This window comes from Sorex araneus, chromosome 5 (assembly GCF_027595985.1).
Source record: "Sorex araneus isolate mSorAra2 chromosome 5, mSorAra2.pri, whole genome shotgun sequence".
NCBI classification, from domain to species: domain Eukaryota; kingdom Metazoa; phylum Chordata; class Mammalia; order Eulipotyphla; family Soricidae; genus Sorex; species Sorex araneus.
The window spans coordinates 109,117,471-109,145,189 of record NC_073306.1 but is presented as its reverse complement, the minus strand read 5'-3'; the positions used below and the strand labels follow the sequence as shown (position 1 = coordinate 109,145,189).

The 27,719-nt window shown below is 44.9% G+C and overlaps 1 protein-coding gene across 1 annotated transcript; it reads right to left on the bottom strand.

The window, feature by feature from the left end:
• Positions 1–223: 223 nt before the first annotated feature.
• On the bottom strand, positions 224–27,719 carry DDX21 (DExD-box helicase 21). Its single transcript, XM_004617111.2, has 15 exons — positions 27,075–27,719; positions 24,571–25,011; positions 21,600–21,675; positions 20,699–20,877; positions 19,746–19,863; positions 18,162–18,347; positions 15,903–16,048; positions 15,069–15,218; positions 11,769–11,930; positions 10,756–10,875; positions 8,777–8,850; positions 8,058–8,217; positions 6,358–6,492; positions 4,021–4,065; positions 224–2,787 (listed from the first exon to the last, which is right to left on the bottom strand). Exons 1-15 carry the CDS (start codon positions 27,159–27,161, stop codon positions 2,554–2,556), a joined length of 2,313 nt encoding a protein of 770 aa, XP_004617168.1. The 5' UTR covers positions 27,162–27,719; the 3' UTR covers positions 224–2,553.

Genomic DNA, 27,719 nt, shown 5'->3' with positions numbered 1-27,719 from the left:
GAGGGATTTGGGGGCTACATAAATTCCTTCACAAACTTACTGTCACTGAGTTTGGCACCCATCTGTGTGCCTTGCCGACATCAAGTGTCTGGTCACAAATGGCAAGAAAATGAAGTTTCTCTGATTGGGAAGCATCTTAACTTGTTTTGAGACCACACCACAGCAATTTTCAACAGGAGGGAGGGACAAGTTTCAGGTAAATATCACTGGTGAAACATCAGTTAGTACCAATACCTTTATTATGGCATAAAGCAGTATTTTATACATTAACTCAATTTTATAGTAAAAACATTTTATGTACAACTGTAAATAAACTGCTGTACAGATAGCTCCAACATAAAAATGGTTGTATTTTAAAAGGTCTTTAAATTGTCTGATACATAAATTGAAAAATATTTTCTCTTGTAGAAATAGTAAAAATGCTAACATATCCCAGGCTAGCCCAACGAGCCAAATTAAACCAAATAGTAGAAGAATTACAGTAATAAATACGGTTTGAATTCCAGGATTCAGGATAAATTTTAGCTTCATTTATTCAAAGTCATGTTTTCCTTAAATTTCAAAGAAACTTCTATTAACCTTCCCCCTTAACTCTTGATTTCTGCTTATCATTCTTAAGGTTAATTGCATTATCATGGTTCCAGCATCAAGGATAGGCACATATCCTTTTTCTCCCCTTTTTGTGATGTAATGGTTATTAAAATATGCTCAGGAATTTAATAAACTAAACCACAGGCACATGTGTTGACAGTCGAACACCATCTTAGTCCCTGTGGCTTGTTGAGAAGTCAAGAGTAGGATGAAAAGTGATAAAATTGATAAGTGGCTGGAGGAATGAGAATTATTTGGGGATGGGAAGCAAGCCGGGGGACCAAGGCAAGTGAGGCTCTGTCATGAATCATGTATCTGGCCTCAAAAATCTAGAAAATTCGAAACATATCTAGTTAGATTCAAGGGGAACAGAATGAAATGCAAACACAAAAAGGAGACTGCCTTAAGAATCCAGAGTGGAGATGGCTACTGAGTCCCTTGCCACTAGGTAGTGGAGAGGCAGTTAGAAAGATCCAATACATGAGAAGCCAGGACCTAGATTTTATTGAAAACTAATAAATGAAAACAAGACAGGTCATGTTTCTTAACTTTTTTTTACCAGTTTATTCCCTGAGAATTTGTTTTGGTTTTTGAGCCATACCTAGCCATGCTCAGGGATCACTCCTGGCAGGCTTAGGGGACCAACTGGGGTGCCAGGGATAGAACCTGTGGCACCACATGCAAGGAAGCACCATACCCACTTCTCTAATGCTCCGGTCCCTCCCAACACAGAATTCCTAGGAATTGAAAGTGAGCAAACAATGTATTTTAAGCTCCTAAACCATGCATAAGTTTCCCGGAGAAATATTTATCTAGCCAGCCCTACTCAATTACCTCAAAACAACCTGGAAAAAAAAAAAAAAACACCCACAGGTTTTTGTCTTAAAAATTAAGTCTCCAACCAGCCAAAATGGGAAAACCCTGCACTGTGTGCAGTGTGACTATAAATAGAGTGGGGGGCATCTGATACTATGTCTATAAATAGGAACCACGTCTTTGAGAAGCTAAATTGGATCTTTCTATCTAAAACTGTCTTATACCCATTGAAATTACTAACATTAATAGCCCAGTGTTTTCACCAGTAAAAGAATGCTTTACAGTGCATATTCACTAATTATCATTTAACACACGCTCAACAATTCAAATTTGAGCCCACCATTCCCTTAATTACTTCTTGCTAAGAATGTTCATCTTCCAACACGAAGTACATTATCTTTAGTCACAATTAGTGCAGCCTCCTTTTGAAGAAAGGTCATCATTTGAAATTCCTTGTAGAAATTTGTTTACTATTTTTTAAGTCAATACATATGTAAAATCTGAAGAATGAATCACCTTATGTTGAGAAATTAAACTGTATAAAAATACACAACAGTGGCTAATCTCTGCCCACCAGCAGCTGCACCACCACCTCCCCAACAGAGGCCATGTGCTGGTATGAACCTCGTGATTATCTCAGCTAAACTTAAAATTCTGCTTTAAAATGCTGCTCAGTATCAGTTCTCAGGAGACTCGTTCTAGGGCCATATGCCCAGTGGTTAGGCAGTCGCCGAGGAACGCCAATTACAGAAGAAAGCCTGGATGCCTCAAATTGCTTCTCCAAGGACTGCTGCATTCCCCACAGGTACTGAGGAGAGAACACTACTGAGACACTTTGAAGTACGAAGATACATCACCTTTAAAAGTATAAGCATGTGTGCGCTTGATTTCATCCTGCAATCTACAGACAATACATCAGAATAAAACTGAATTCATATACCTTGTTAAAGGACAACCTGACACAGAAAGTCAAAATAACATCACTAATAGCGAGATGAAGAAAATTAAATGAAGCTTGTATCAAAGAAATGGGGAACAGAGACAGCAAGGAGTTGGGAAGGAACACAATGTGTTTTAACTCTGTATGAAAAATAATGTTCAGTTGCCAAACAGTTCTCTTATGCCCTGTAAATCCCCTGGGTTTGACTAACCGAAGGCTTTACTAAAACTCCGTTTCTGGCCTTTGTTCTGAAATCTGTTATTCTTGTTGCCACCTCCTCTCTGTCCCCGGAAGCCTCTGCTTCTATCCCGCTGTCCCCGGAAGCCTCTGTTCCCTTCCCTCTGTCCCCGGAAGTTCCCATATCCTTCCTTGGGTCCTTCCAGCTCTGGCTGCTCTGTGGCCACGGACAGCTGCCAGCGCCGAGAATCATGCCATTTTTCCTGTTGAAACAAGAGTTTGTTTTTATCTCCTCTGTTCCTTATTAGCCTTTTTAAAGGGATGAGGGGAAGAAAAGAGTGCAACTGGCACAACACTTTGCACGTGGCTAACCAGGGTTCAATAACCACCATCCCAGATAGTGCCCTGAGCATGCCATGTCAGACCAAGAGAAAAACAGATATTGTGGGGCTAGAGCAATAGCACAGCAGGTAGGGCGTTTGCCTTGCATGTAGCCAACCCGGGTTCGATTCCCAGCATCCCATATGGTCTCCCAAGCACAGCCAAGAGAAATTCCTGAGTGCAGAGCCAGGAGTAAACCCTGTGAGTCGCTGAGTGTGACTCAAAAAGTGTAAAAACAAACAAACAAAAAAATACAGAGATCGTGTCTGTACCTTCTGGCTAAGGTTAACTGCAGGAGTAAAATATAGAGGTAGTAAAACAGAACATACACAATCACACAAATTCCCAACAGCACACAGAAAAAAAAACCAAAAAAGGCAAAACAATTGAAAATGTCTCTACAATGCCCGTATAACATACAAGGAAGAAAAGCTGGATACTACTGTCTACATGAAGAAAGCAAGGAAAATGAGTCAAATAATAAAAATATCAGGGGGAAAGGCCCAGAATTTCTTTTTAGTTTTGGCTTTTGTGGTGCTCCGCTGTGGTATAGTCCACAGACCTGCGCTGCCAGGGCCAGAAGCTGGCTTCCACACTCGAAGCACAGGCCCAGCCATCTGCGGTCATCTCCCATGCTTCTAATTTTTTGTTTTGGGGCCACACCTGGCTGTGCTCAAGGATCACTCCTGCTATGGGGGGTGCCAGGGACTGAACCTGGGCCAGCAGGATTCAAGGCAAGTGCTTTATCTGCTGTTTACTATTTATCTGGCCCCTATAAAAATCTTTTAGGGGGCTGGAACAATAGCACAGCGGGTAGGGCATCTGCCTTGCATGCAGCCGACCAGGTTCAATTCCCAGCATCCCATATGGTCCCCTGAGCACTGCCAGGAGTAATTCCTGAGTGCAGAGCCAGGAGCAACCCCTGTACATCGCCGGGTGTGATCCAAAAAGGAAAAAAAAAAATCTTTTAGGTGTGTGTGGGCAGAGGGGATTTGTTTTATAGTATCTTTTAGTAAAAGAATTAGGGCCATTGTTTCTCATTCTATTATTAGGTATTTTCAATAAAGAACACTTTACAATTTAAATGATTTCAAAATCCAAGAAGAGAACAATACCTGAACTTCTGTTGCTGTAGCAGTCGGGATGTCAAAACACACACCCTGGAAACCAAAGCAAAAGCCAGTTAGTTTCACCCAGTTCTTGACTATAATTTCACACTGTGTATCAAGTGGTATTCCCAAAGACCAAGATTAAAAAAAAAAAAAAAAACACATCCTACCCTGCCCCCCAGAAGGCACCCTCAAAAGCCAAATGTGTATAATTATTTGTGGGTCTGTGTGTGCAGTGGGCAGAAGGGCTCCTGGAGATGTCGAGAGCCCAGACGGTGCTGAAGACTAAATTAGTCGACGGCCCTCAAGGCAAGCCCTTAACTGGACACTACCTCTCTGACTCCAGAAGTATTTTTTAATAGACAATTATGTGGGGTGCTTTGTCACACTGGTTCCTGGTTTGATTTCTTCCCTCCTGCTGGCATGGAATCTGGGGCCTCTCCGTGCCAGGCATGCCCTCCAGACATCTGAACTTCTCCCTCCAGTTCTGAGGAACAAGTATTTGAAATATGCTAATATGGTTCCAAACCTTAGGGTCTCAAACCATGAAAAAATATATTGCCTTCCATCAAATCGAATATAAGCTATTCAGGACTACCAAACTAGGAACAGGGAGGGGGGGAAAAAAAGATCTTGAGGGGAAAAAAAAAAAATCTTGTTTAATAGTTTGCTATCTCTCCCATCATTCTATTAAAAAAAAATCTGTAAGATAAATAAATGTAAGCTGGAAAGACAGCTCAAAGGTAATGGAGCACACACTAGCATATTGAAGGCTCTGAGTCCTACCCCTAGCACTCCAGCAGCGAGCTGTCAGGCCCATACCCATCACCAGGAGTGGACCCTATTAAAGAAGAAAAAGCCAGAGAGCTGGATGGGCTGAGCATGTGCTTTGCATGCAGGAGGTCCGGTTCCATCCCTAGTACCGAACCTGAGGCCTTTCCATGGACAAAGCACCACTGGGCGTGGCCCCAAACACAAAACAGTTCAGCGATGGCCCAAAAGGCTAAGCAAATGGTTTGCATGCAAGAAACCTGGGTTCACTCCGCACCAAGCAGTGAGCCAGGAGTAGCCCCTAAACACTATGGGGTACGGTCCCCAATTAAAAATACTAATACTAAAACTGGGAAAAAAAGAAAAAGAAAAAGAAAACCCTTAAAGGACATTATTGGTGAGTGATAGTACAGTGAGTAGGGCGTTTCCCTTGCACTCAGCCGACCCAGGTTCGATTCCTCCGTCCCTCTCAGAGAGCCCGGCAAGGTACCCAGTATCTCGCCCGCACGGCAGAGCCTGACAAGCTACCCATGATGTATTCAATATGCCAAAAACAGTAACAAATCTCACAATGGAGACGTTATTGCTGTCCGCTGGAGCAAACTGATGAGCAAGGGATAACAGTGATACAGTGTTACAATACTGCCATCGCCTTTAATTAAGGATTCTTCTCATTTACTGGACTTTTACAAATATAGCCAAACTACTCCTATAACTGATTCCACTACCCTTGCTGGTGAGCGGGGTTTTATTTGTTTGTTTGTTTTGGGTTTTTTTGTTTGTTTTTTTAGGCCACACCCAGAGGTTGTCAGGGTTTTCTCCTGGCTCTGCACTCAGGAATCAACACTCCCGGTGGTGCGCTCGAGGGACCACATGAGGTGCCAGAGACTGAACCCAGGTCAGCCGCATACAAGGCAAACACCCTCCCCCTGCTGTATTATCTCTCCAGCCTGGCAGTTCTGGATGACTTTTGGGTTTCTTGGGTCATTTCAGCTGTGCTCCTGCGCTCAGTTTTTATTACTCCTGGCTCTTGAACTCAGGAATCATTCCTGGTGGTGCTCAGGAGCCAATACAAGATGCTGGAGATTGAACCCGGAGCAGCTGTGTGCAAGGCACAAGCGCCCTACCTGCTGTACTATCACTCTAGCCCTGCTCTGGCCCCTTTAATGACAATGCTTTAATGAGGAGCACCCTTCTAGCCAGTACTTTACCCAATCATTACCAGCAAGCAACATCAGGTCATGATTGATTTTTAAATTTTGGGGAATCTTTATTCACATATTCTCTAAGGCACTCATGGAGCTAAGAATAGACTCGTGCCCTAAAGATGCTGAAGTACAGAAAAAATGTCTCAGACATTGCTCTGAGGCCAGAGAAAGCACTTCAGGGAGATTTGAGGCTCTGTCACGTTGTAAATGATGCCACAGAGGGAAAAGATACTGCAAAACGGAGAAATGTGCATCCATTCCGGAAAAGAGAAAGATGCAGAGAATAAGGGAGAGGCTGCCCTTCTGTGAGAGCGGTCCCAGAAAGCCAAAGCCCAGCAAGGCCGCCAAGAGAGCTCCGTCTTACCTGCTTTCCTTTGAGAAACACCATTCCCTTCACTTTGGAATCAATATCCTCTCCCAGCTGCTCTTTAAGCTCCTTCCATGCATAACTAATGTTTGGCATTTCAATTGAGCACTTCATGATCATGGTCACAAAGCCCTTGTGGAAAAGAGAACAAAGTTAAAAAAAAAAAAAAAAAAGAGAGAACAAAGTTAAACGTCTCAGCAAAAACTGGTAAGTACCTGCCCTTGTGTTTCAAAATTATTTCTAGAAAACTTCCTCCATACCCACAGATAGAATACTGTAAATAAAACTGAACTGGCTTTTCAGTAAACTCTTCTATTCCTTAGAAAAAAAAAAAAAAAAACCAGGGGCTGGAGTGATAGCGCAGCGGGTAGGGCGTTTGCCTTGCACGTGGCCGACCCGAGTTCAATTCCCAGCATCCCATATGGTCCCCCTGAGTGGAGAGCCAGGAGTGATCCCTGTGCATCGCTAGGTGTGACCCAAAAAGCAAAAAACAAAAACAAAAACAAAAACCCAAAACCCAGACAGAGGCCTGCTCTGTTGACTGCCAATGTTCGCCTCCACACCTGCACACCCAGCAGGGCTGGGGGACATGAAGTACCAGGACTGACCTTGCGGCTGGACCATGCACAATGAGCTCAGACCTCTGAGCCACCCCAGGTCACGAGAGCTGGGTTACACCCAGCAACGCTCAGAACCACTCCTGGCAAGGCTGGGGGACCATAAGTGATGCTGGGGATTGAACCCGGCATTACTATCTCTCCAGCCCCGTGCATGATAGTCCTGCAAAAGATGTCACTGGGAAAAGCTGGCAAGGCACATAAGGGATCTCTCAGTATTCTTCTTAGAACTAGACAGTATGGCGCTGAAGGTGTTTACTTTGCATCCCATCAGCCCCAGTTCAAATCCCTGGTACCTCATATGGTCCTGTCCCCCTTGGCACCACCCTCCCCCCCCACCGCCCCAGACATATACTGTGAGTGTAAACTGCTGAGCACAGACCATAGTAGTCCCCAGACACTGCCAGGTGTGCCGTCCTCACAACACCCCCGCCCCCTCCCCCTCTGCCAAACCCACTTCAAAAGAAACAGAAGTAAACTATTTCTGTCTGGAGGCATGCTTGTTAAGTATATTCCATATTTTTTCTTTACTTTTTAAAAAAATAGTTTGATTACTATTTAGTTTTTGGTTTTGGCGTCACACCTGGCCATGCTCTGGGGCTGCTCCTGGCCCTGCACTTAGGAATCATTCCTGACATTGCTCAGAGGACCAAACAGGATGCTGGGATAGAACCCAGGTTGGCTGTGTGCGAGGCAAACACATTACCCACTATACTATGGCTCTAGTCCCTATATCTATTTTCACAAGTTGTCATAATTTACATATAAGCTCACATACTTAAGAAGGTGTAAAACTGTTGGCATTTTAGAACGTTTACAGAGTTTACAAAAATAACCATCTAAACTCCAGCTCATTTCCTTATTTTCCAAACGACAGCCGTCAGCAGCCACTGCCTTCTCCCCTCCACTGAGCGCCTGGTATTGCCCATCTACTTTTCTGCCATGTCCTTTAAACTACAACCCCCCGCCCCCACCAACATCATGCCAAAGGTGAAACTATTTGTCAGGTCTGATTTTGCCTTTCAGAACCTGTTCTAACACCAATATATAAGGATCCTGGAATGTGACAGGGCCCCTTACCGCCTGTGAGTTGATCAAGGAGCGCTGGTCCACTGAGGTGGCACCTGAAATATGGGCCAGCGCAGCGGCCAGGGCTTCCACAGCTCCCTTCTCCTCGATCAGTTTCTCGGCCGACTGTTTGAAGTGACTGATGGCCGTAGGAGGAACAGAATCCAAAAGCCTACAGTTGGGTATACGTATTTGTTAGGAGAAAGTAGAACACAGGACAGAAGCGCGCATATTTAAGACCAATAGCATCTCAGTATTTCTGGCTTCCCCAGGGGTTCTGAGGCCCAGGGGATATTCTGGACAACATGCAGTCCTGATGATTCTGTCATCAGTCAAGCCCAGTGATACAGTGCTGCTCAGGCCAGGGGTGCCAAGGCTGCCCACGCTAAGCCCAGCAGTGCTTGGAAGATCTTGAGTGCAGGGGACTGAACACAATTCAGTAGTCTTCTTCTTCTGAGCCATCTTCCAAATAAATAACTTTTATTTCCATCAAACAAAAGTTTTTTACTTTTTTGTTTATCAAACCCGTTCTTTTTTTTTAAAAAGCCCTCAAGTTTTATCTCAGGAGCCAGGGAGAGAGACCTGGGTTTGATCCCCCAGCATCCCATATAGTACCCTTAAGTAATGCTGTATATGGCCCCCCAAAAATCAAAACAAACAGCATTATTGCATAAAGCTATGCAGCATTAGAATAAGCATCCAAAAGCCCATGGCAGTGCTAAGAGACATACCTGATGGCATCTTTGCTGGAAGCTTTGATGATCTCTGTTGCAGAAGGAACACCTATTCGTTTAAATTTAATTCCCTACAAGGAAACAAATCTCAGTTTAATGTACAATGTGGTCAACTAAAAAAATGAGACGATTAGTTCCTTGCTTTTATATGTTTTATTGGGGCGGGGGTACTTGGGGATACCACCAGCCTGCTCAGGACTGATCATAACCACATGCAGAACTGGGGAATGAACTAGGGCCAGTTGCATGCCAGGCAAACGCTTTACATCCTATGGTACTGCTTCAGCCCCACGAATACATTTATTACAAGTATTTGGCCATCTATTCTCAAGATCTCATACAAGTAAGTCAAGTACCCTACCATGGACCTATATTCCCAACCAAAAGGAATTTTTTTTTTTTGCTTTTGCTTTTTGGGTCACAATACTCAGGGATTACTCCTGGTTCTGCACTCAAGAATTACCCCTGGATGGGCTGGAGCGATAGCACAGCGGATAGGGCGTTTGCCTTGCACACGGCCAACCCGGGTTTGAATCCCAGCATCCCATATGGTCCATTGAGCACTGCCAGGGGTGATTCCTGAGTGCATGAGCCAGGAGTGACCCCTGTGCATCACTGGATGTGACCCAAAAAGCAAAAAAAAAAAAAATTTACTCCTGGCAATGCTCAAGGGATGATATGGCATGCCGTGAATTGAACCCAGGTTGGCTGTGTGCAAAGCAAACGCCCTACCCAGTGTACTATTGCTCCGGCCCAGGACATTTTAGAATAGTTTCGATTTTAGAGAAACTACCAAGATTGTACTGCAATCCCTGCATATGATGTATCATTTTATTTTCCCTACTAAATCTAACACTATGTTACAACAGTCACAACTTAGAAACAAAAGCATTATCTTTTTTCTTCTATTCTAACAGCCAAACCAGGCACTTATAATTTCCCATTCTGCCTCTAGTGTGCTCTGACCTGTGAGCTTTTCCACGCCCCCAACTATTTTATGGAGTGCTTGTCAGGTTTTTCATAGAATGCCATGAACAGAGGCTCATGTTTGCCACCTGCTTTCCCAGGGTTACAGGCTGTTCTGGACAAAGACGAGAGACAATGCCCATCTCACCAGGGACAAGGACTTCCAACTGATGATGACAATACCTACTGTTCATCAACTTCCTACACAAGACACACTTTCTCCTTGTCCTATTTTTCTATTTTGTTTTGTTTATGAGCCATAAAACTGGAGCAACAGCAAAGTGGGCAGGGTGTTTGCCTTGCATGCGGCCGACCTGGGTTTGATTCCTCCATCCCTCTCGGAGAGCCCAGCAAGCTACCGAGAGTATCCTGCTGGCACAGCAGAGCCTGGCAAGCTACCCATGGCGTACTTGATATGCCAAAAATAGTAACAACAAATCTCACAATGGAGACGTTACTGGTGCCTACTCGAACAAATCAATGAACGGGACAACAGTGCCACAGTGCTATGGGCCATATCAACTGAGGCTCTGGGGACCATACTACCCAGGTGAGCTGCATGCAAGGCAAGTGCCTTAAGCGCTGTCCCATAATTCTGGCCCCTCCCCACCCTATTTTCTCTGTAAGTAAGTCACTCACTAAGTAAAGTCCACTCAAGGGGAAACTGGCTAAGGAAGTCCATGTCCTGGACAAAATACCCATAGAATAATTCTTCTACAAGGGAGGGAGGTACAGTTCAATGGTAGAATCCTATTAAGGAATTAGCGGCTATTTCCTCATTTCAAAATTCATCCCTTTGATCTTTTGGCCACCCTCTGGTTTATATCCTAGAATGCTTTTAATCATGGTAACGTGCTACAAAAAGAAATAAAAGCAACGGAGCAGAGCCTCTGCTATGCCTGGACTCAAGCCCCAGCACAATAAAAGCATGTGTGTTTCTAGGAAATTACTGACAACGGAATGGAGAAGCCAAACATTATCTTATTTGTTGAAGGCCAAAATCGCTTTACCGCTTTCTGTTCCACTTGCACTAACTGATATTCCTCCTTGTGCTGATAAAAGCAGATGCAGATCCCTGTTCTTCCAGCTCTTCCTGTTCGCCCAGAACGATGAATATAGGACTCCACATCCTGGTGAGGTAAAAACATCAAGGGCTCGAACAACAGAAACAAAGACCCGGACAGTCCATGCAGAGCCCACATGCGACCATGTACAGGAACTTGGGGGAGACAGCTGCTCAGCTTCAATTACAAGTTATCCAAGAGATGTTTTCCCCCCACGCAAGTCTCCAAAATGCAGTGTACAGACTATTGTAACCCACTGTGTATCTTACATTTTAAATCGGATGGGGCTGGAGTGATAGTACAGCGGGTAGGGCGTTTGCCTTGCACGCGGCCGACCTGGGTTCGAATCCCAGAATCCCATATGGTCCCCTGAGCACCGCCAGGAGTAATTCCTGAGTGCATGAGCCAGGAGTGACCCCCCCCCCAAAAAGCAAAAAAACAAAAAAAAACATTTTAAATCGGAGTTGCAGTTATCTCAAGAGCTCAGCAGCCATTCTATGGCTTGAGCAGTCCTGTGTGTTACTCCATAAGGCCTATGTCACACACTTTAGAAGCACTGGTGACTTCAGAGTGATCAGGTGTCTTTATAGCACTGTAAACAACCCTTAATCTGGAGGAACTTGCTGAGGGTCTTTTAAAGCACAGGGTGTCCTGTAACTTTTCTCTCCCTCCACTGAACTCTAATTCCTGATTCATCTATTCTGGCCCCACCCTTTGAAAGTCTACTCTCCAAACTGCACGGCCTTCCAGAACTCTCTACTCAAACCTCTCCTCACTGACAACATTCCACTACAGTCTGAGGGCACAGTCCCATGACAGTCATAGAAAAAAATAAATCAGACTTAGTACTCCACTACTCCAGAGACAGCTATTATTAATCACATGAAAGTATACTATTTTCATTTGTCTTAGAACCCCACAACCCCCGCCCAAATAAGGGAAGTTATAAAAATACTTACTTTTGGTGGGCAACTTTGAACAACCAGGTCAACCTCAGGGATGTCCAACCCACGAGCAGCAACATTAGTTGCAACCAAAATACCAAAATCACCATTTCTAAAACCCTTCAGGGTAATTTCTCTTTGCTTCTGTGGAATGTCTCCATGTAATGACTCGGCATCCTGCCAAAGAAATACATGGCTAAGAATAACAGACCCAACGATATAGGGTACTACTCCCCATTCACCTCAGATAGGTAATATGTCAATTTCAGAACCAGGCTTCAGGAAGCATGTCATGGAGATCTTGGACACTTTATTCTTATGCTTATGAACCACATGAAGATCTACGGGGGATCTTTTAGGTCTGGAAAGTAGTATCGGGAAGAAGGCACAGGTCTTGCATAGTCATACCCATTTGCTCACCTACATCACAAATGATTCTTGACTGCCGCCAGAAATGAACCTTGAATACAAAGGCAGGAACAGCCCAAACACTGCCAGTTATGACCCCAATCCCAAAATTTAAAAATAATTTAGAAATTAGAATAAATCATTGCCCACAGAGATAGTGCACAAGTAGAGCACTTATCTTGCATGTAGCCAAAATTAAAAATTGAAAGAATAGGGGCTGGAGCGATAGCACAGCGGGTAGGGCGTTTGCCTTGCACGCGGCCGACCCGGGTTCAAATCCCAGCATCCCATATGGTCCCCTGAGCACCGCCAGGAGTAATTCCTGAGTGCAGAGCCAGGAGTAACCCCTGTGCATCGCCAGGTGTGACCCAAAAAGCAAAAAAAAAAAAAATTGAAAGAATAAAATCAGGAGCAGAGGAACAGTACAGCGAACAGTGTTTGCAGGCAACCTGGGTTTGATTTCTAGCATCAATATGGTCCCCAATACACCAGGAGTAATTTCTGAGTGCACAGCGAGAGTACCCCTGAGCATCTCTGAATGTGGGAAAAAAAAAATTCATGGCCCAGAGAAAAAGGGAAGGGCACCTACCTCAAATGCAGCCAAACCTGGGCTCAAACCCCAGCATCCCATAGGGTCCCCCAGTCTGGCCAGATACGATCCCTGAGTGCAGAGCCCTAAGTATTGTTGGGTATGTCCCCAAAACCCGAAGAAATAAATTTACCACTCAGGCTTGTTAGAAGACATATTTAGGCTGCTTCAAATGTGCCTTCCATGGGCAAAACTCAAAAATTACTTCCAAACATTAATCCTGAAGAGAACAGTATCCTTGTATTTTTATAGGTAAAAAAAAAAGCAATGGGGGTATGATGCCGCCAACAGGTCAGCCTGTACCTGCGGGGCAAGTGCACCAGGGTCAGGCTTTCTGACACCGCAAATTGCCGCTATGCCTTAGGCCAGACCCCAACAACTTGGGACCAAACTTATCAAAAAATTAAACAGCCAAAAGTTAGGTATGTGCGAGCAATGCCCACAAACCACCTCCGGCTCAGCTATACAAGCTCATTTATTGGCCTTATCTCAGAGACCCATAGATAACTCTTGAAAGAGACCAAAAGCCACAGTTAAACTCGGATCCGCACATGGCTGAATAGACGGGATAAACCAGAGGGAAGGGAGTTGGCCTGGTGGCCCGCCCAAGCAGTGCCCCCAGCTGCTTACTTCCACAATACAAAATCGCCTCCATATCCGGGACTGACTCTACCCTCTCAGGACAGACCTTGCCAAGATATAATCTGCTGAAAATTCAGGTATCTCAGGTTTTGTGACTGAAATCTCCAGGCTTTCACGGAGTTGGAGTGGGCTACCTCCCCCGACTTCCCAATACACATGGAAGCACTGGCAGTCACCCCCACAAACCAACTCCAGCGCTGTAGAATAATATGGGGTTTGTCCTTTCAGCCTTGCCTCAGGGAACTTAGTTTACCTTAGAGCTATGTCCTTTCTGTATGGACACAGGAAGACAGTTAATATTATGCTTTGTAACTTGAGAGCTAATTGACTCCAGTAATATTTACTCTTGGGTATCGGCTTTCTCGACTCAGTTGCCCTTAGTTCCTAGCACCCCAAAAGCAGAGTCTTGATGAGGGACGGAATGGGTCCAGGGCAAGCTGTGAGCTACCCTGGCATCAAAATGTGCCAGACCAAAGAGCCACAATACTCAACTATAAGTTGAGAGCATGGTCATAGACAAATGCTGTCATGATCCAAAAGTAACGACAAGACCAGGACCCTGCTGGGGTTAGGAAGACTAACCTGACCTGAGGACTGTGGTCTGGAATATATAGTGAGATGTCCTCAGAAAGAACCACACTTTAAGTTTGATATCTCTCTTACTGTGCTCATACAGAATGACATTCCTAGAAATATTTGAAGATTTACTACAACAATTTAAGTGGATTTTTTTTTTTTAAAAAAAAAAAGCAAATGCCCAGGAAAGTATTATTGGAGTCAATCGGCTCCCAAGTTACAAAGCATAATATTAACTGTCCTCCTGTGTCCATACAGAAAGGCCATTGCTCTAAGGCAAACTAAGTTCCCAGTGGCAAGGCTGAAAGGACAACCCCATGTTATCCTACACAGTGCCACCCTGTAAACTCTATTACTGGCCTTGCTTCAGAGACCCATAAATAAATCTCAAAAGCCAGAGACACAGCAGCGTGTCCCAAAAGACACCACAGAGCCGGCGATCTCTCCAGGCACCATACCCAGCCAATTTCACCAGAAAATTTAAGCAAAACATAATGCCCAAAGTAGAGAGAGAATATTGGGGAAATTGCCTGCCATGGAGGCAGGGTAAGAACTGGGAAGAGGAGGGGGGATATTCTGGGGACATGGTGGTGGAAAGTGTGCACTGGTGGAGGGATGGGTGTTCAATCATTGTATGGTTGAATCTCGAACATGAAAGTTTTGTAACTTATCTCATGGTGATTCAATTAAACAACAAAAAAAAAGGTAATGTGGGAGGCTGGAGTAACAGTACAGAGGGTAGGGCGTTTGCCTTGCACACGGCCAACCTGGGTTCAATTCCCAGCATCCCAATGGTCCCCGAGCACCACCAGGAGTAATTCCTGAGTGCAGAGCCAGTAGTAACCCCTGAGCATCGCCAGGTGTGACCCAAAAAGAAAAAAAAAAAAAGAGTAAAGTGGAGTTCATGCTCAGTTCAATCAGCTTAATTAATGGCTGAATAAATAGCAGTACTCCTACATTATAAAAAAAGAAAACCATAAACCAGTGTGATGAAGTCCATTTTGTTGGCTTGTATGTTGGCTGTGAGCTAACCCTGACAGAGTCTGATACTGCAGGCTGAGTTCACTTCCTCCCAGGCAAAGGGGGAGGAAAAGACCAACCTGCTTAATGGATGAACTCTGGGACAACTCCTGCGCTTCTTTCTTGGTTTCAGTGAAGATGATAGTGCGTCCGTTAAACCCACTGTACACTCGGATCACGTCCCCAATAACTGCTGCCCTTTGAGTCCAGTGACACTTGATGGCCAGATGCTGAGGAAAGAGGAAACTTCCGTTACTTGTGCTGTGCAGGGACCTGCAATCACCTGCCCACCCACAGTGGGCAGAGAGTGAGTACTGAAGCCAACTCGGGGAGCTGCTACTGCACTGTGCAGAGGAGCAGAAGCCGGCAGTCAAGCACTGAAGCCTTTCCCCTTCCCTCCAGGAGCACCTGGCTCCTTTATTTCCTAACAATCAGTAAATGTAGATCAAGAAATGCTATTTCCTAGTCCTGAAGAGTCAAATAACTGACAAGATTTTGTTTCTGTATGCTGTTTTTGGGTTGTTCCCCCACCCTACCCCCAATTCATTTACTTAAGAATGGCCAATTACCACCCAGGTCAATTCTTTAGTATCCTGAGTTTAGAATTCCTTGGGTTGGGTAAAGTTCCTAAGACCCATCCATCCCGCCTAAAAAATTCAGAGTCCATGATGAAAATGGATTCAACACAAAGTATCCATTTCTCTGTTGCCCTCTGATGTTTAAATTCTAGGTATAATTTCTTTCTGCTTATCTAACTCAGATTTTAGGATCAGGGGATAAGATCTGCAAAACATATGCAGATCTCAAGAGTATTTTTTCACTTGTCTCTTCATTTGGATTTAACTCCTAGTATCTAATAGGGGGAAAAGATACATAATTTATTACTAGTGCACCCATCCAAATGGATCACTTACCTCCACAGTTATTGCCGCTTTCTGAGTCTTTTTGCCAATCAAGTCCACCTGTTCATATGAAGACTTCATGTACTTCTTAGCAACATTAAACACCCAATGAGGGCAAGTTGCAGAAAAAAGCAGTGTTTGGGGATTGTCTTCAGAATCTTGAGAGGGTGTGGGGGGGGGAGAAGCCAACATAAATAATATAAACAACTTAAACCAGCAGCATCTTATCCAGCTCCCCAACATTCCTCAGCAACCACTTATGGCCAAGCCTGGCAGTATAGGAGAAAGACAAATTCAAAGACACACTGACAAAATAATTTATGTTCAAAAGTCCTGACACTGGGGCTAGAGAGATAATATAGCAGGGAGGACTCTTGCCTTGTATGCAGCCAACCCAGGTCTGATCCCCAGCATCACCTGGAGTAATTCCTGAGTGCAGAGTCAGGAAAATCACTAGGTGTAATCCAAAAACCAACAGGGGAAAAAAAAAAAAGGACTTTAAGTAAATCGTACATGGATTTCTGTCCACTGGCCTTAATGAAGCATGAGTGAACTCTATCCATCATGATATGCCCACAAACCAAGTTTAGAACAATAAGCAAATAATCTGCAGTAAATACCAGAACAAATTCTACGCTCTCTTATACTCCCAAGGATTTTTTTTTTCTATGAGGGATGTCTATGCCCACACCCAGCAGTGCTCAGGTGACCCCATAGGGTGCCAGAGATAGACCCTGGGTTAGCTGCATGCAAGGTAAGCACTCCACCTCCTGTACTATTTCTCTGGCTCTGCATTTCGTTACTATTTGGGGAGACTAGGGGGAGGTGAAAGCACCACAACCAGTGACACGCAGGACTTACTCCTTGCTCTGTGCTCAGGGATCATCCTGGCGAGGTTTGGGAACCATGAGGTGAATAAAATTTTGGTCTGCTCTGAGAATAACATTGCATATTCATATATTTAAAATGGCAGTAGGAGCTGATAGAACAGTTAAAAATAACTTGGCATAGGTCGGAGCGATAGTACAGTGGGGAGGGTGTTTGCCTTGTATGCAGCCGACCCAGGTTCGATCCCTAGCATCCCATATGGTCCCCCAAGCACCGCTAGGAGTAATTCCTGAGTGCAGAGCTAGAAGTAACCCCCAAGCAACACTGGGTGTGACCCAAAAAGCAAAAGTAAAGAATAACTTGGCATTGGGGCTGGAGCGATAGCACAGTGGGTAGGGCGTTTGCCTTGCACGCAGCCGACCGGGGTTCGATTCCCAGCATCCCATATGGTCCCCCGAGCACCGCCAGGAGTAATTTCTGAGTGTAGAGCCAGGAGTAACCCCTGTGCATAGCCAGGTGTGACCCAAAAAGCAAAAAAAAAAAAAAAAAAAAAGAATAACTTAGCATTAACATTTAACCTTCCAATTTAGTGACTTCACTTCTGTAAATCTAATCTAAAAGACTAACTCCAGGCCCATTGTGATAATACAGGGGTGAACATGCTCTCTTGCTTGCATGAGGCCAGGCCAATCTCAATTAGATCCCTGATACCACATACAGTCTCCTGAATATTGCTAAGGGGAATGATTCCTGAGCACTGCTAAGTCTGGTTCAAAACCAAAAACACCCAACTCCTAACACTGAGGTGTGGAAAATGCTATCTGCATTCTATTATGTTTGCAGGAATATAAATTAGTGTGCTTAAAGAATGCAATTATATAACAAATATTTTAATTAAAATATAATCGAAGAATTTCATGCTTTATCTCACGGATTCAATAAAAATAAAAATATGTATAATTACATATTAAAATTAAAATGTGTAGGAGCTGGAGAGATAGTACAGCGGGTAGGGTGTTTGCCTTGCATGCAGACAACCCGGGTTCAATCCCCAGCATCCCATATGGTCCCCCAAGCACCACCAGGAGTAATTCCTGAGTACAGAGCCAGGAGGAACCCCTGAGCATCGCTGGGTGTGACCCAAAAAGTAAAAAAAAAAGTGTAGATGAATTATATCACAACACAGAAATATGACATTTTCATATATACATTAATATATATATAATAGCACAAAGTCAGGAAGAAATACAACAAAACTGAAGTTGGTGCAATATGAAATTTTTCTTTTACTTCCCCAATCTCCTTTTACTGCAATTATGTGACAATCACGGCTTTTTTTTAAATCAGATTTTGTTGATTTAAAAATTGGGGCTAAGTCACACCCTAATCCCAGAGACTAGTAAATCACCACTCATTCATCTGTTTCTAAAACTTGGAGTTTACCTTTCTTGTATGCCACACTTAATATTTCTTCCACTTGATCAGCAAACCCCATATCCAACATCTGGTCAACTTCATCCAGGACAACATGCTTCAGTTTGGTGAGATCTAACTTGCCATTCTGTAGGTGGTCTTTGATACGGCCCGGTGTCCCAACCAGGATATCAATCCCATTCCGCATCCGTTCAACTATGGAGAACACAAAAGAAGATATGCTGTGTTTTAAGTTCTTTCAGCAGTCTGAGATACCAATTAAGGATATCTTTACTCTAAAATATTTGTTAGCTACAAGTACAAGGTAATATGCTAGGTGTGGAAACTCAAGGAAATTTTAATATAGTAGGGAAAATAAGAAATAACAATCCAGTGCATTTCATCACAAAATACTAACAGAAGCACAAGGAAAGACACAACTTTCTTTGCTGGTGGAAAGTGTGGAGGTTTCACAAAGTGAGATTAAGTGTTAGGAGGGCTTGGGGATATGGTTCAAAAGCTGGAGCAGATGCTTTGCATGCAGGAGCCCCAAGTTCGAGCCATGGTACCACACGGTCCCTTCACCCAGCAACCCCCAGAACACCCACACCGAAAGAAATTTTTTTAATTAAAAAAACAGGGCTGGGGAGACGATAAGCGATCAGGGCACACTCGAAGCATGTCCAGGAGCCTGGCTCAGGTTCAAGGCTGGTATCCCACCCTGCCACCATTGCCAGATAGGACTCCAGCTGCCCTGCATCCTCAGGCCAAGCACTGAGTTGTCCGCCCAGTTAGCCAAACCCCCAAACCCCAATTTAGAAATTGCCTGCAGGGATGGGGATGTGGTTCAGTGGTAGACACAGCCTTGCAAGCTTAGTAAGGCCCTCAGTTTTGGGTTTGAATTTAAGTCCTACCTCCCCAAGACCCCCAAAAAAGTGCCTGAGATGGGCTTAAAGGACAGAAAAATCAAGTCAGAAGTAATTTATAATCACAAAGCTTTTCTGTGATCAGGACCTAGATTCAAATCCAGGCTGTTGTAAATCCTATCTTATATTCAGAGCTAGAAATAATCACAAGCCCAGCAAGTCAATGCTAAAATACTATCAATATAAATACCTTCCTGAAATAAAGAGAACACTATGTAACAGGGGCAGCAATATTCAGCGGACAGACAAAACAACAACAAAAAAGGTTGCAATTGTAATCTTATCTCCTTGGGTCCAATAAAATGCCTTTACAGGTTTTAAATTAAAAGAAATACAGGAGTTCAAAGAACTACATACAAATTTAACATTAGCAATAAGATCATCACTAACCAACAAAAACAGTAAAGTCAAGGGCTGGAGCAATAGCACAGTGGGTTTGCCTTGCACGCAGCCGACCTGGGTTCGATCCCCAGCATTCCATATGGTCCCCTAAGCACCGCCAGGAGTAATTCCTGAGTGCAAAGCCAGGAGTAACCCCTGTGCATCGCCAGGTGTGACACAAAAAGCAAAAAAAACAAAAAACAAAAAAACCAAAAACCACAGTAAAGTCAATTGTCAAGATTAGAGGAAACCCAATCAGGACATTCAGCCAAGGATGGCTTTTTCAAACTTTTCTGCATTTACTTACTTTGACCTCCATAGGGAGTTCCACCATAAAAACAAGCCACTGCCAGCTTTTTTGTGATGTCACTGAAATCTCTGCTCACTTGATTTGCCAACTCCCTGGTGGGTGCAAGAACCAGTACCTGGAAAGGGAAAGCTAATGACTGAGTTTAAAGTATTAAGCAGTATTATCGTAACAAATATGAATAACAAATATGTAATTCACCAGGAAATTAAAAACTCACCCTACCAAGCATTTTCAACATATCTACGTGCTGTACAATCTGTGGAGACCTGACGAATCTACTCAGAAGTTTGTATCTTAACAATTATGAGAAGCAGGTGCCCAAATAAATGGTGCTCCAAAAGGTGCTCCACCATTTATTTATTTCACTGCACAGAGCAGTGAAAGCTGTGTGGAGTTAATAGAACTACATTCCAGGAAAGGAACAAAAATACCATTGATAGCATTAGCTAAATATGAGCTTGGACTGTATACCAGACTACTAAATTCTTGACATTCATTATTCTTATTATAATTTTCAGAACCATCTTTGGAAAACATTCTGTAGCACTGTCATCCCGTTGTTCATCGATTTGCTCGAGTGGGCACCAATAACATCTCCATTGTAAGATTTGTCGTTACTGTTTTTGGCATATCAAATACGCCACTGGAGTGAAAAACCAGTAATATTCACTATGGCAATTAAAACTGTATTATACCTAGTAAAGGCTATGAAGCTAAGCCTGGTCTTTAACTCAAGTTATGCTCCAAAACTGCCGGCCTGAACCTCTACACTCTACTGAATGTACATAGAGAAAGCCAACAGGACCAAATGGGAGGGTGTTTTGAATTCCAGAGTGGTCTAAGTTTCATCCATGAGGACAAATAAAACAAAGCCACTGTCTCTTCCCAGCCCACCCCCAAATAAGTTTCTTTCCTCTGCAGATTCAGAGTCCCTTGCGCTTAAGAGTTACCTGAGGGGCACGACCTCTCTTCCGGTCTTGCAATTGTCCCAGAAGTTTCTCAATCAAAGGGATGGCAAAGGAGAAGGTCTTGCCAGTTCCTGTCCGTGCTTGTGCGATTAAGTCCTTCCCACTATAGACATGGTGAAATGTCTTTGCTTGTATAGGAAACAGGAACGTCACCCCACGCGCTGTAAACAAAGGACCAGCGTTATCTGACACTGCAGCTCTAAAACACCAATCCCACTGGTGGTCTGAGGCATCCCCACGCTGCTGGTGCTACAGAATTAAAGAAATTCTACCTTCGAGGCAACATCAACGAAGTCAGGCCAAACATTCTGTAGTCAGGAATCTGCTTAACTTTATAAAGTTGTCAATAAACTCTAAGGTGCCATATTATCATAAATATTTATACTCTAAAAGATTAAACTACTTGTCATGAAATCTCATCAGGACAAGCATAAAAATCAGATGCTTTGAATCCAGAGTACACCAGGCCTAATTTTAAAAACAGCTAGAGGGCTGGAGAGATATTACAGGGGTTAAGGCACTTGCCTTACATATGACCCACCCTGGTTTGGTTCCTGCCACTGCATAAGGTCACTATCAGGAGTGACCCAGAGCATAGAGCTAGGAGTAAGCCTTGAGTACCAACAGTGTGATGACCCCCCCCACCCCCACAACAAGGGCTATTAAGATAGTAGAGGGTAGGGTACTTGTTTTTGCATGTGGCAACCCAGGCTGAATCCCCAGCACCCAATATGGTCCCCGGAGCTGTAAGCACAGAACCTGAAGAGCAGTGTACAGAGCCACATAACCAGAACAGTGCTGGCTATGGCAAAAAATACAAATTAAAAATAAAAAATAGTGCTCCAATAATACTAACTTTATACAGTATTTCTAAAAACAGTACCTTTGAGAAGTTTAATAGTATCTTCAGATATGGGAAAGTTAGAGAAAGCGCCTTCTTTTTGTTCCACAGACATTTCCTATAAAATTAAGAACCACAGAAAGAAATCAGTAATTTTATCCCTAAAAGCTAATATGCAGAAATATTCTGAGAAAGAATTTTTTCTAAAATATGACCTTAAAAGAAAACACACTGAGGGGGCTGGAGTGATAGCACCGTGGGTACGGCGTTTGCCTTGCACATGGCCTGCCCAGGTTCAATTCCCAGCATCCAATATGGTCCCCCGAGCACCTCGAGGGGTAATTCCTGAATGCATGAGCCAGGAGTAACCCCTGTGCATCGCTGGGTGTGACCCAAAAAGCAAAGTAAAATGAAATAAAATTAAAAGAAAATGCATTGCAATTATTCATAAAATCTTAGTGAAACACATTCAGGGGCGAGGAGCGTGAACTGGTGGTAAAGCACGTGTCAGCATTTATGAAGCTCCAGGTTCAATCCCCAACACTGCAGAACAATAAATAAGAATGACTGAATTTAAATTACTCGAAGGAAGCAATACAATTTCAACAATACTCTGTAACCTGAAAAGCAGCGCAGCACTTACTGAAAGAACGCTGAAACTCCCGAGAGCTTTTTTCTATTCAGTAATTTCTGTTTCTTTTTTTTTCTTTTTTTTTTTAACACCCTTCCCTTCACCAGTGCCCATATTCCATCACCAACCCCCCCAGTATACCTGCCGCCCCCTCCCACCTCCCCAGTCCCCACCCTTGTAAGTGATAAGTTTCACTTCGTTTACGCCTTATCTCGATTACATTCCATGTTTCAACACACAACTCACTACCGTTGCTGGGGTTTCCCCCCAAAAAGAAAAAGACAGTCCTATTGCCAAGGAAGCATTTGATAGTTCTCCATCGCTAAGAATATAGAGATATTAAGTCCCGCTGTTTGTTACATAACTTTTCTTTTTCCCCCCTTGCCCCGTGCCACCGTTCACGCCTGTTTAGTAATCGCCACGCTGCCTGACAAAGGGGGAAAAAAAACGAAAAAGATGGTTATTTCCCATCATCAGCCGGCGTGGGGCTCTGGCTTAGTTGATAGACTAGTAGAGTGTCTGCAAGCAGTTTCTGGAACCAAAGGTATTGCGCTGGTATCGGCTCCGGCTCGAGATTCCACCAGCGTCCCGCTGTTCCATGTACATAATTTTTCCCCTTATATCCCATTCCCACGCCACCAGGTCTGTTTGCTTAATGGACATCACACTATGGTTGATGCCACGCCGCGTTTCTTCCCGAGAAAGAAGGATATTTCTCCTCAGCCGGCGTGGGGATATAGCTTAGTTCAGTCTAGAGAGATGGCTACCACTTTGATTGCCTTCAATATTTCAGCAAAAGACTTACTATTCTTGTTGGATTTCCCACCAAAGTCCGACCAGTTAAAAAGGAACCATTACATATTGCTGATGCTAAGATGACATTAGGTCATCTGCCGAGGCCGCGTGGTTTTGGGTTTCTGTATAAAGTTCAGGGAAAGTACAACCAGAAATAACATCACTACAAACTTTTACCCTTTTATGGTGCTCATAAGATGGAGAAACCTAGAGATCCGCAGCAGGGCCAAAGGAGACGCACACGTGGGGGAGGTAGGTTTAAGTATCTATCTGCGGTGGGTGGAAGTCACCGCCCCCGCCCCCGCCCCCCTGGGGTCTCCCGCGCACGCCCTGTTTCAGCTGGCTCGGTGTCTCCATTTTGCGCTCAGAAAGTCGTGGACCCTGCGCTGTGCTCAGGAGGAAGGGGTTGAAGAGAGAGAGGTTAAAAGAATTCGGGGATGCCCGGTTTCCACTGTCGCAGCCCGCCGTGGGGTCTCTGATCCCGTGCCGGAATTAGTTCAGTGGGTTGCTTGGAGTCCAAGGGCGCTCTTTTGGGCTCTTCCATCATGCTCGATCCGCAGCAGGGCCAAAAGGGCCAGTAATTTCTGTTTCTAAACTCTCTAGTTCAGTGCTGCTGAGACTCTTTACACCTGCACACCGGCACCTGTCCAAGTTAGTACCAGTCCAGACTGGCAGTTACAGCCAAGGCATACCAGAAAGGTTTAACCTCTGACACCTGCTGACCAGCACTGGCCTAGGAAGAGTGGATGGAGAAACACTGCTCTTGATCATATGAACATGCCATAATCAGAGGGGGGGACAGGGAGAGCAGAGGAGACCTGTTAAAATGTTGATCATGGGGCCAGAGAGAGTATAAGGGGTAAGGCAATGCCTTTCATGTGGCTGATCATTCCCCCAAGTACTTTCAGAGTAGGCCAGATACTCATGCCCTTGAACCAAGCCCCAGTCCAACTGTGCTGGTGGGAACCCCAGGCTCCCTAGGCACCACTTGGGAACCCCCCCCAAGCCCCTCCTGCAAGAAATAAACAAATTTTTCTTTTCACTTCTAGACACATAATCATCTTCTTCAATGAACAATCTAAATAAAATGACTCACTTAATGACCTGGGAAGCCCTGCAGAAGAAAACTAGGAAGAGAGTTGCATATAAGCAGGCCAAATGTGGAGGGAAGACGTTCCTGCACTAATCAGGCACGCTGATTTGCAAAGGAAGTACTCTTTTTTTTTTTTTTTTTTGCTTTTTGGGTCACACCTGGCGATGCACAGGGGTTACTCTTGGCTCTGCACGCAGGAATCACTCCTGGCGGTGCTCAGGGGACCATATGGGATGCTGGGAATCGAACCCGGGTCGGCCGCGTGCAAGGCAAACGCCCTACCCGCGGTGCTATTGCTCCAGCCCCCAAAGGAAGTACTCTTATGCCAAGTGAGATTGTTATAAAATCTGGGCAACTCCAAGGGAAACCCCCCCCCCAATACACACTGAGCACTCCCTACCACCAGGTGTCACCCCTCTTCAATTACCTTCCAATTATCAATCCTATGTGTGACCGTAACTTATCTGAAACAACAGATGAAAACAAAACTTTACCTGCTGTAACTCGGTGTTACTTTCTTCACTGGCAGCTTCACTGGAGTTAGAATCAGGTCCAGAATGAGAGAATCCATTCTTTATTTTGGGACTTTTCGCCCCAATTTCTCCATTCATTTCTTTTTCTTTCTTCATCTTTTTGGGCTTTGGAGTATCTATTTCTTCTTCAGAGGGCTCCTCGATTTTTACCTTTTTGGTTTTAGAGGAATTAATGTTCTTTTCTACAGACTCCTTTTTCTTTTTCACACTTTTGCTTTTAGGAGACATGTCATCTGGAGAAGGCTCCTCTTTCTTTGTTGCCTTTTTGGACTTAAGGGAATTCATTTCCACCTCAGAAGGCTCTGCTTTTCTTTTAACTTTCTTAGCTTTGGGAGAAACAATTTCTTCCTGTTCTTCTGCCTCTTCAATCATGTTAGGCTTTGGATTTTCCTTTTTACTTTTCTAAAAAAGTGAAATTCAAACATTAAATTTCCATTTCATTTATAGCAATTCTGGCTGATTTCACAGTAATATGATAACAAACACAATTTGAGGCATTTCCCACTTGAATCTTCATCTTGCAACAAGCAATCTCAAGCGGCCTAATGTGTGTTTTGTTTTGCCACACCTGATGGTGCCCGGGGCTGATTCTGTGTTTAGCGATCACTTCTGACAGGCTTATGGGACCATATGGTATGTGGGGAGTAGTCATCTGCAAGCACCTTACCTATTGGACTATCTCTCCAGCCCCCTACCATGCCCTTTTAAGTCCCAAGTCTTAGCAACTTTGAGGCAAACAATGCAATGTTTGTATGTTGGAAAATGCCTTCCAACTTTGGTAGGATGGAATAGGTCTTACCATCAAATTTTCTGAAGATATCTAGGGTTGTGTGTGGGGTGCACCAACAAACCAAATTTGCTCTAAACCAAATGCAAGTACAGAAAGTGATCAAATACAATTCATCTTAACGGTGAATAATCAGGTTGTTTCTAGTCACAGCTGCCTAAGATTTCCTTCTCTGCTAAAATTCCTGCCAGTATCTTGCCAATTTCAAAAGTGCAAGTGAATTTCCAGAGCCCTCTCAAGTTTCAAGAATATGAAATAGGTGAAATCTCAGAACCAAACCAGGCTCTTACCTGGGACGCCTGACCCTCTGTAACATTTCCAAGTGTTAAGAAGTTAGCTACCTAGTATCGCTGTAAACAATTAAACAAATATTGTTGTGATCTGTTCAAAGCTCTCTGGTGGAGCTCGACCAATTCCAGAATTACAGGGGCTTCCCCCAAACCTGAGGTTTGCAGTAGCCCTAGGTTCACAAACTAGGGATAACGGATCACCATCCTCAGACACTGAAAAAAATAATCCGGTCCCATCCTCATTCCGCAACCCTTCAATTGGTCCTTCCTTTAGATGTAATAATGAATTTCCTACGCGGATGGTCTTTTTTGGAAAGTAATTAAGTTTGGTTAAGATCTTCCTAATTTGCCCAAGTAAACCAGGGTCACTTTTGCGCTAAACGTTGCTGTTCTACAAGCTCCTCATCAAAAAGATCCAAAAAAAGCAGAGAGAAGAAAAAAAACTAAGAAGTCACAACATAAGTTCAGAGGTGATCTTTGTTCCCTGAGACCTTATTTCAGAACAGTCTGCGGCACTACTTTCTAGGGCGTGTGAAGAAAATACAGCAGCTTGCCTTGCTCGCTGCTCACCTGGGCCCATCCCGGGCACCACATATGGTTCCCTAAGCATCGCTGGGTATAGCTCAAACTCACCCCTCCCCCGAAAAACAAACAAACAAACAAAAAACCCTCCCAATAATACCACTACCTAAAGTAGCAACAGCAAGGAGGGGTTGTTAGGGCACACACACTTACAGCTCTCCATAAAAAATATATGTTGTTTTGTTTTTGTTTTTGGGTCACGCCCGGCGATGCACAGGGGTTACTCCTGGCTCTGCACTCAGGAATTACCCCTGGCGGTGCTCAGGGGACCATATGGGATGCTGGGATTAGAACCCGGGTCGGCCGCGTGCAAGGCAAACGCCCTACCCGCTGTGCTATCGCTCCAGCCCCTATAAGTTGTTTCTTTTTTTTTAAAAAAAAAGTGGTGCAATTAGCACACTTTTTAAAAAAAATACTGCCACGGGAATGCCGCTCGATAAATATGAGAAACCGAAATCCTTCATCGCCTAAACCCAAATACTTTCCTTCCTGGAGTGGCCAGATGCCCCGGCAGGCGCCACCCACGTGTGCCCACCGGCCCGAGCACTCCCTCCACGCACGCGCACACCCGACCGGCACGCGGACGGCCTCGGAGGGGCCCGCGCCGGCCGGTCCAGGTCCGCAGCCCGCGAGCTCTTGAGTCGCCCAGCCTCGGGGCTCGAGCTGCCCGCGGGGGAGCGGGGGGCAGCCCCCGACCAAGTCCACACGCGGGTCTCGAAACCCGCCGGCTCCGCGCCGCGCGCCCCCGGCTCGGCCTCCCCGAGCCCCTCCTCCCGCGCCCCAGCGGCGCGGGCCCTCGGCGGCACCTTCTCGCTCTGCTTGCGCGGCTTCTCCGCTTTCCCCATGGCTTCGTCGGACTCCGAGGCCGCGTCACTCAGAAGCTTCCCCGGCATCACTCGGCACCGGCTGCGGCGACCGCGCACTCCCGTCCACCGCGTGGAGAGGAAGAGACAGGTCGTCCCCCGCCCGCTGTCGTCACTTCCGGCAGCGCCGCGCTTCCTGCGGAAGCCGGAAGAGGCCCGGCTCCCGGGCTCTCTAGGCGGCTCCGGCCCGGGGGGGGGGAGCCTGGAGCTGGAAGGAGCTCCAGAGACTCAGCTGTTCCTGATTTCGATTACTTGCCTTCTCGTAAATGCGAGCCCGAGGCCGGAGAGAGAACAACACGGTCCGCGCGCCTGCTCTGCCTGCGGGAGGCACGGCTTCGAGGCGGGGCTCCGCGGGACAACCGCACGGGCACCCAGAGAACCCCCGGGACTTACCCGACCGTCAGAGAAAGGAATCAAACACTGGTCACTTGAAAAGTGCCACCTTTTCAGTACTCCAGAAGTTACAAGGTTCTTTTACCACCGAAAAAGTTTTGTTTGGGGGCCACAACTAGGCTCAGTACTCTGCCTGGGCGACCATGTGGTGCTGGGGTCTGCATGCAAAACTCGGCTCCAGCCTTCTGAACTCTC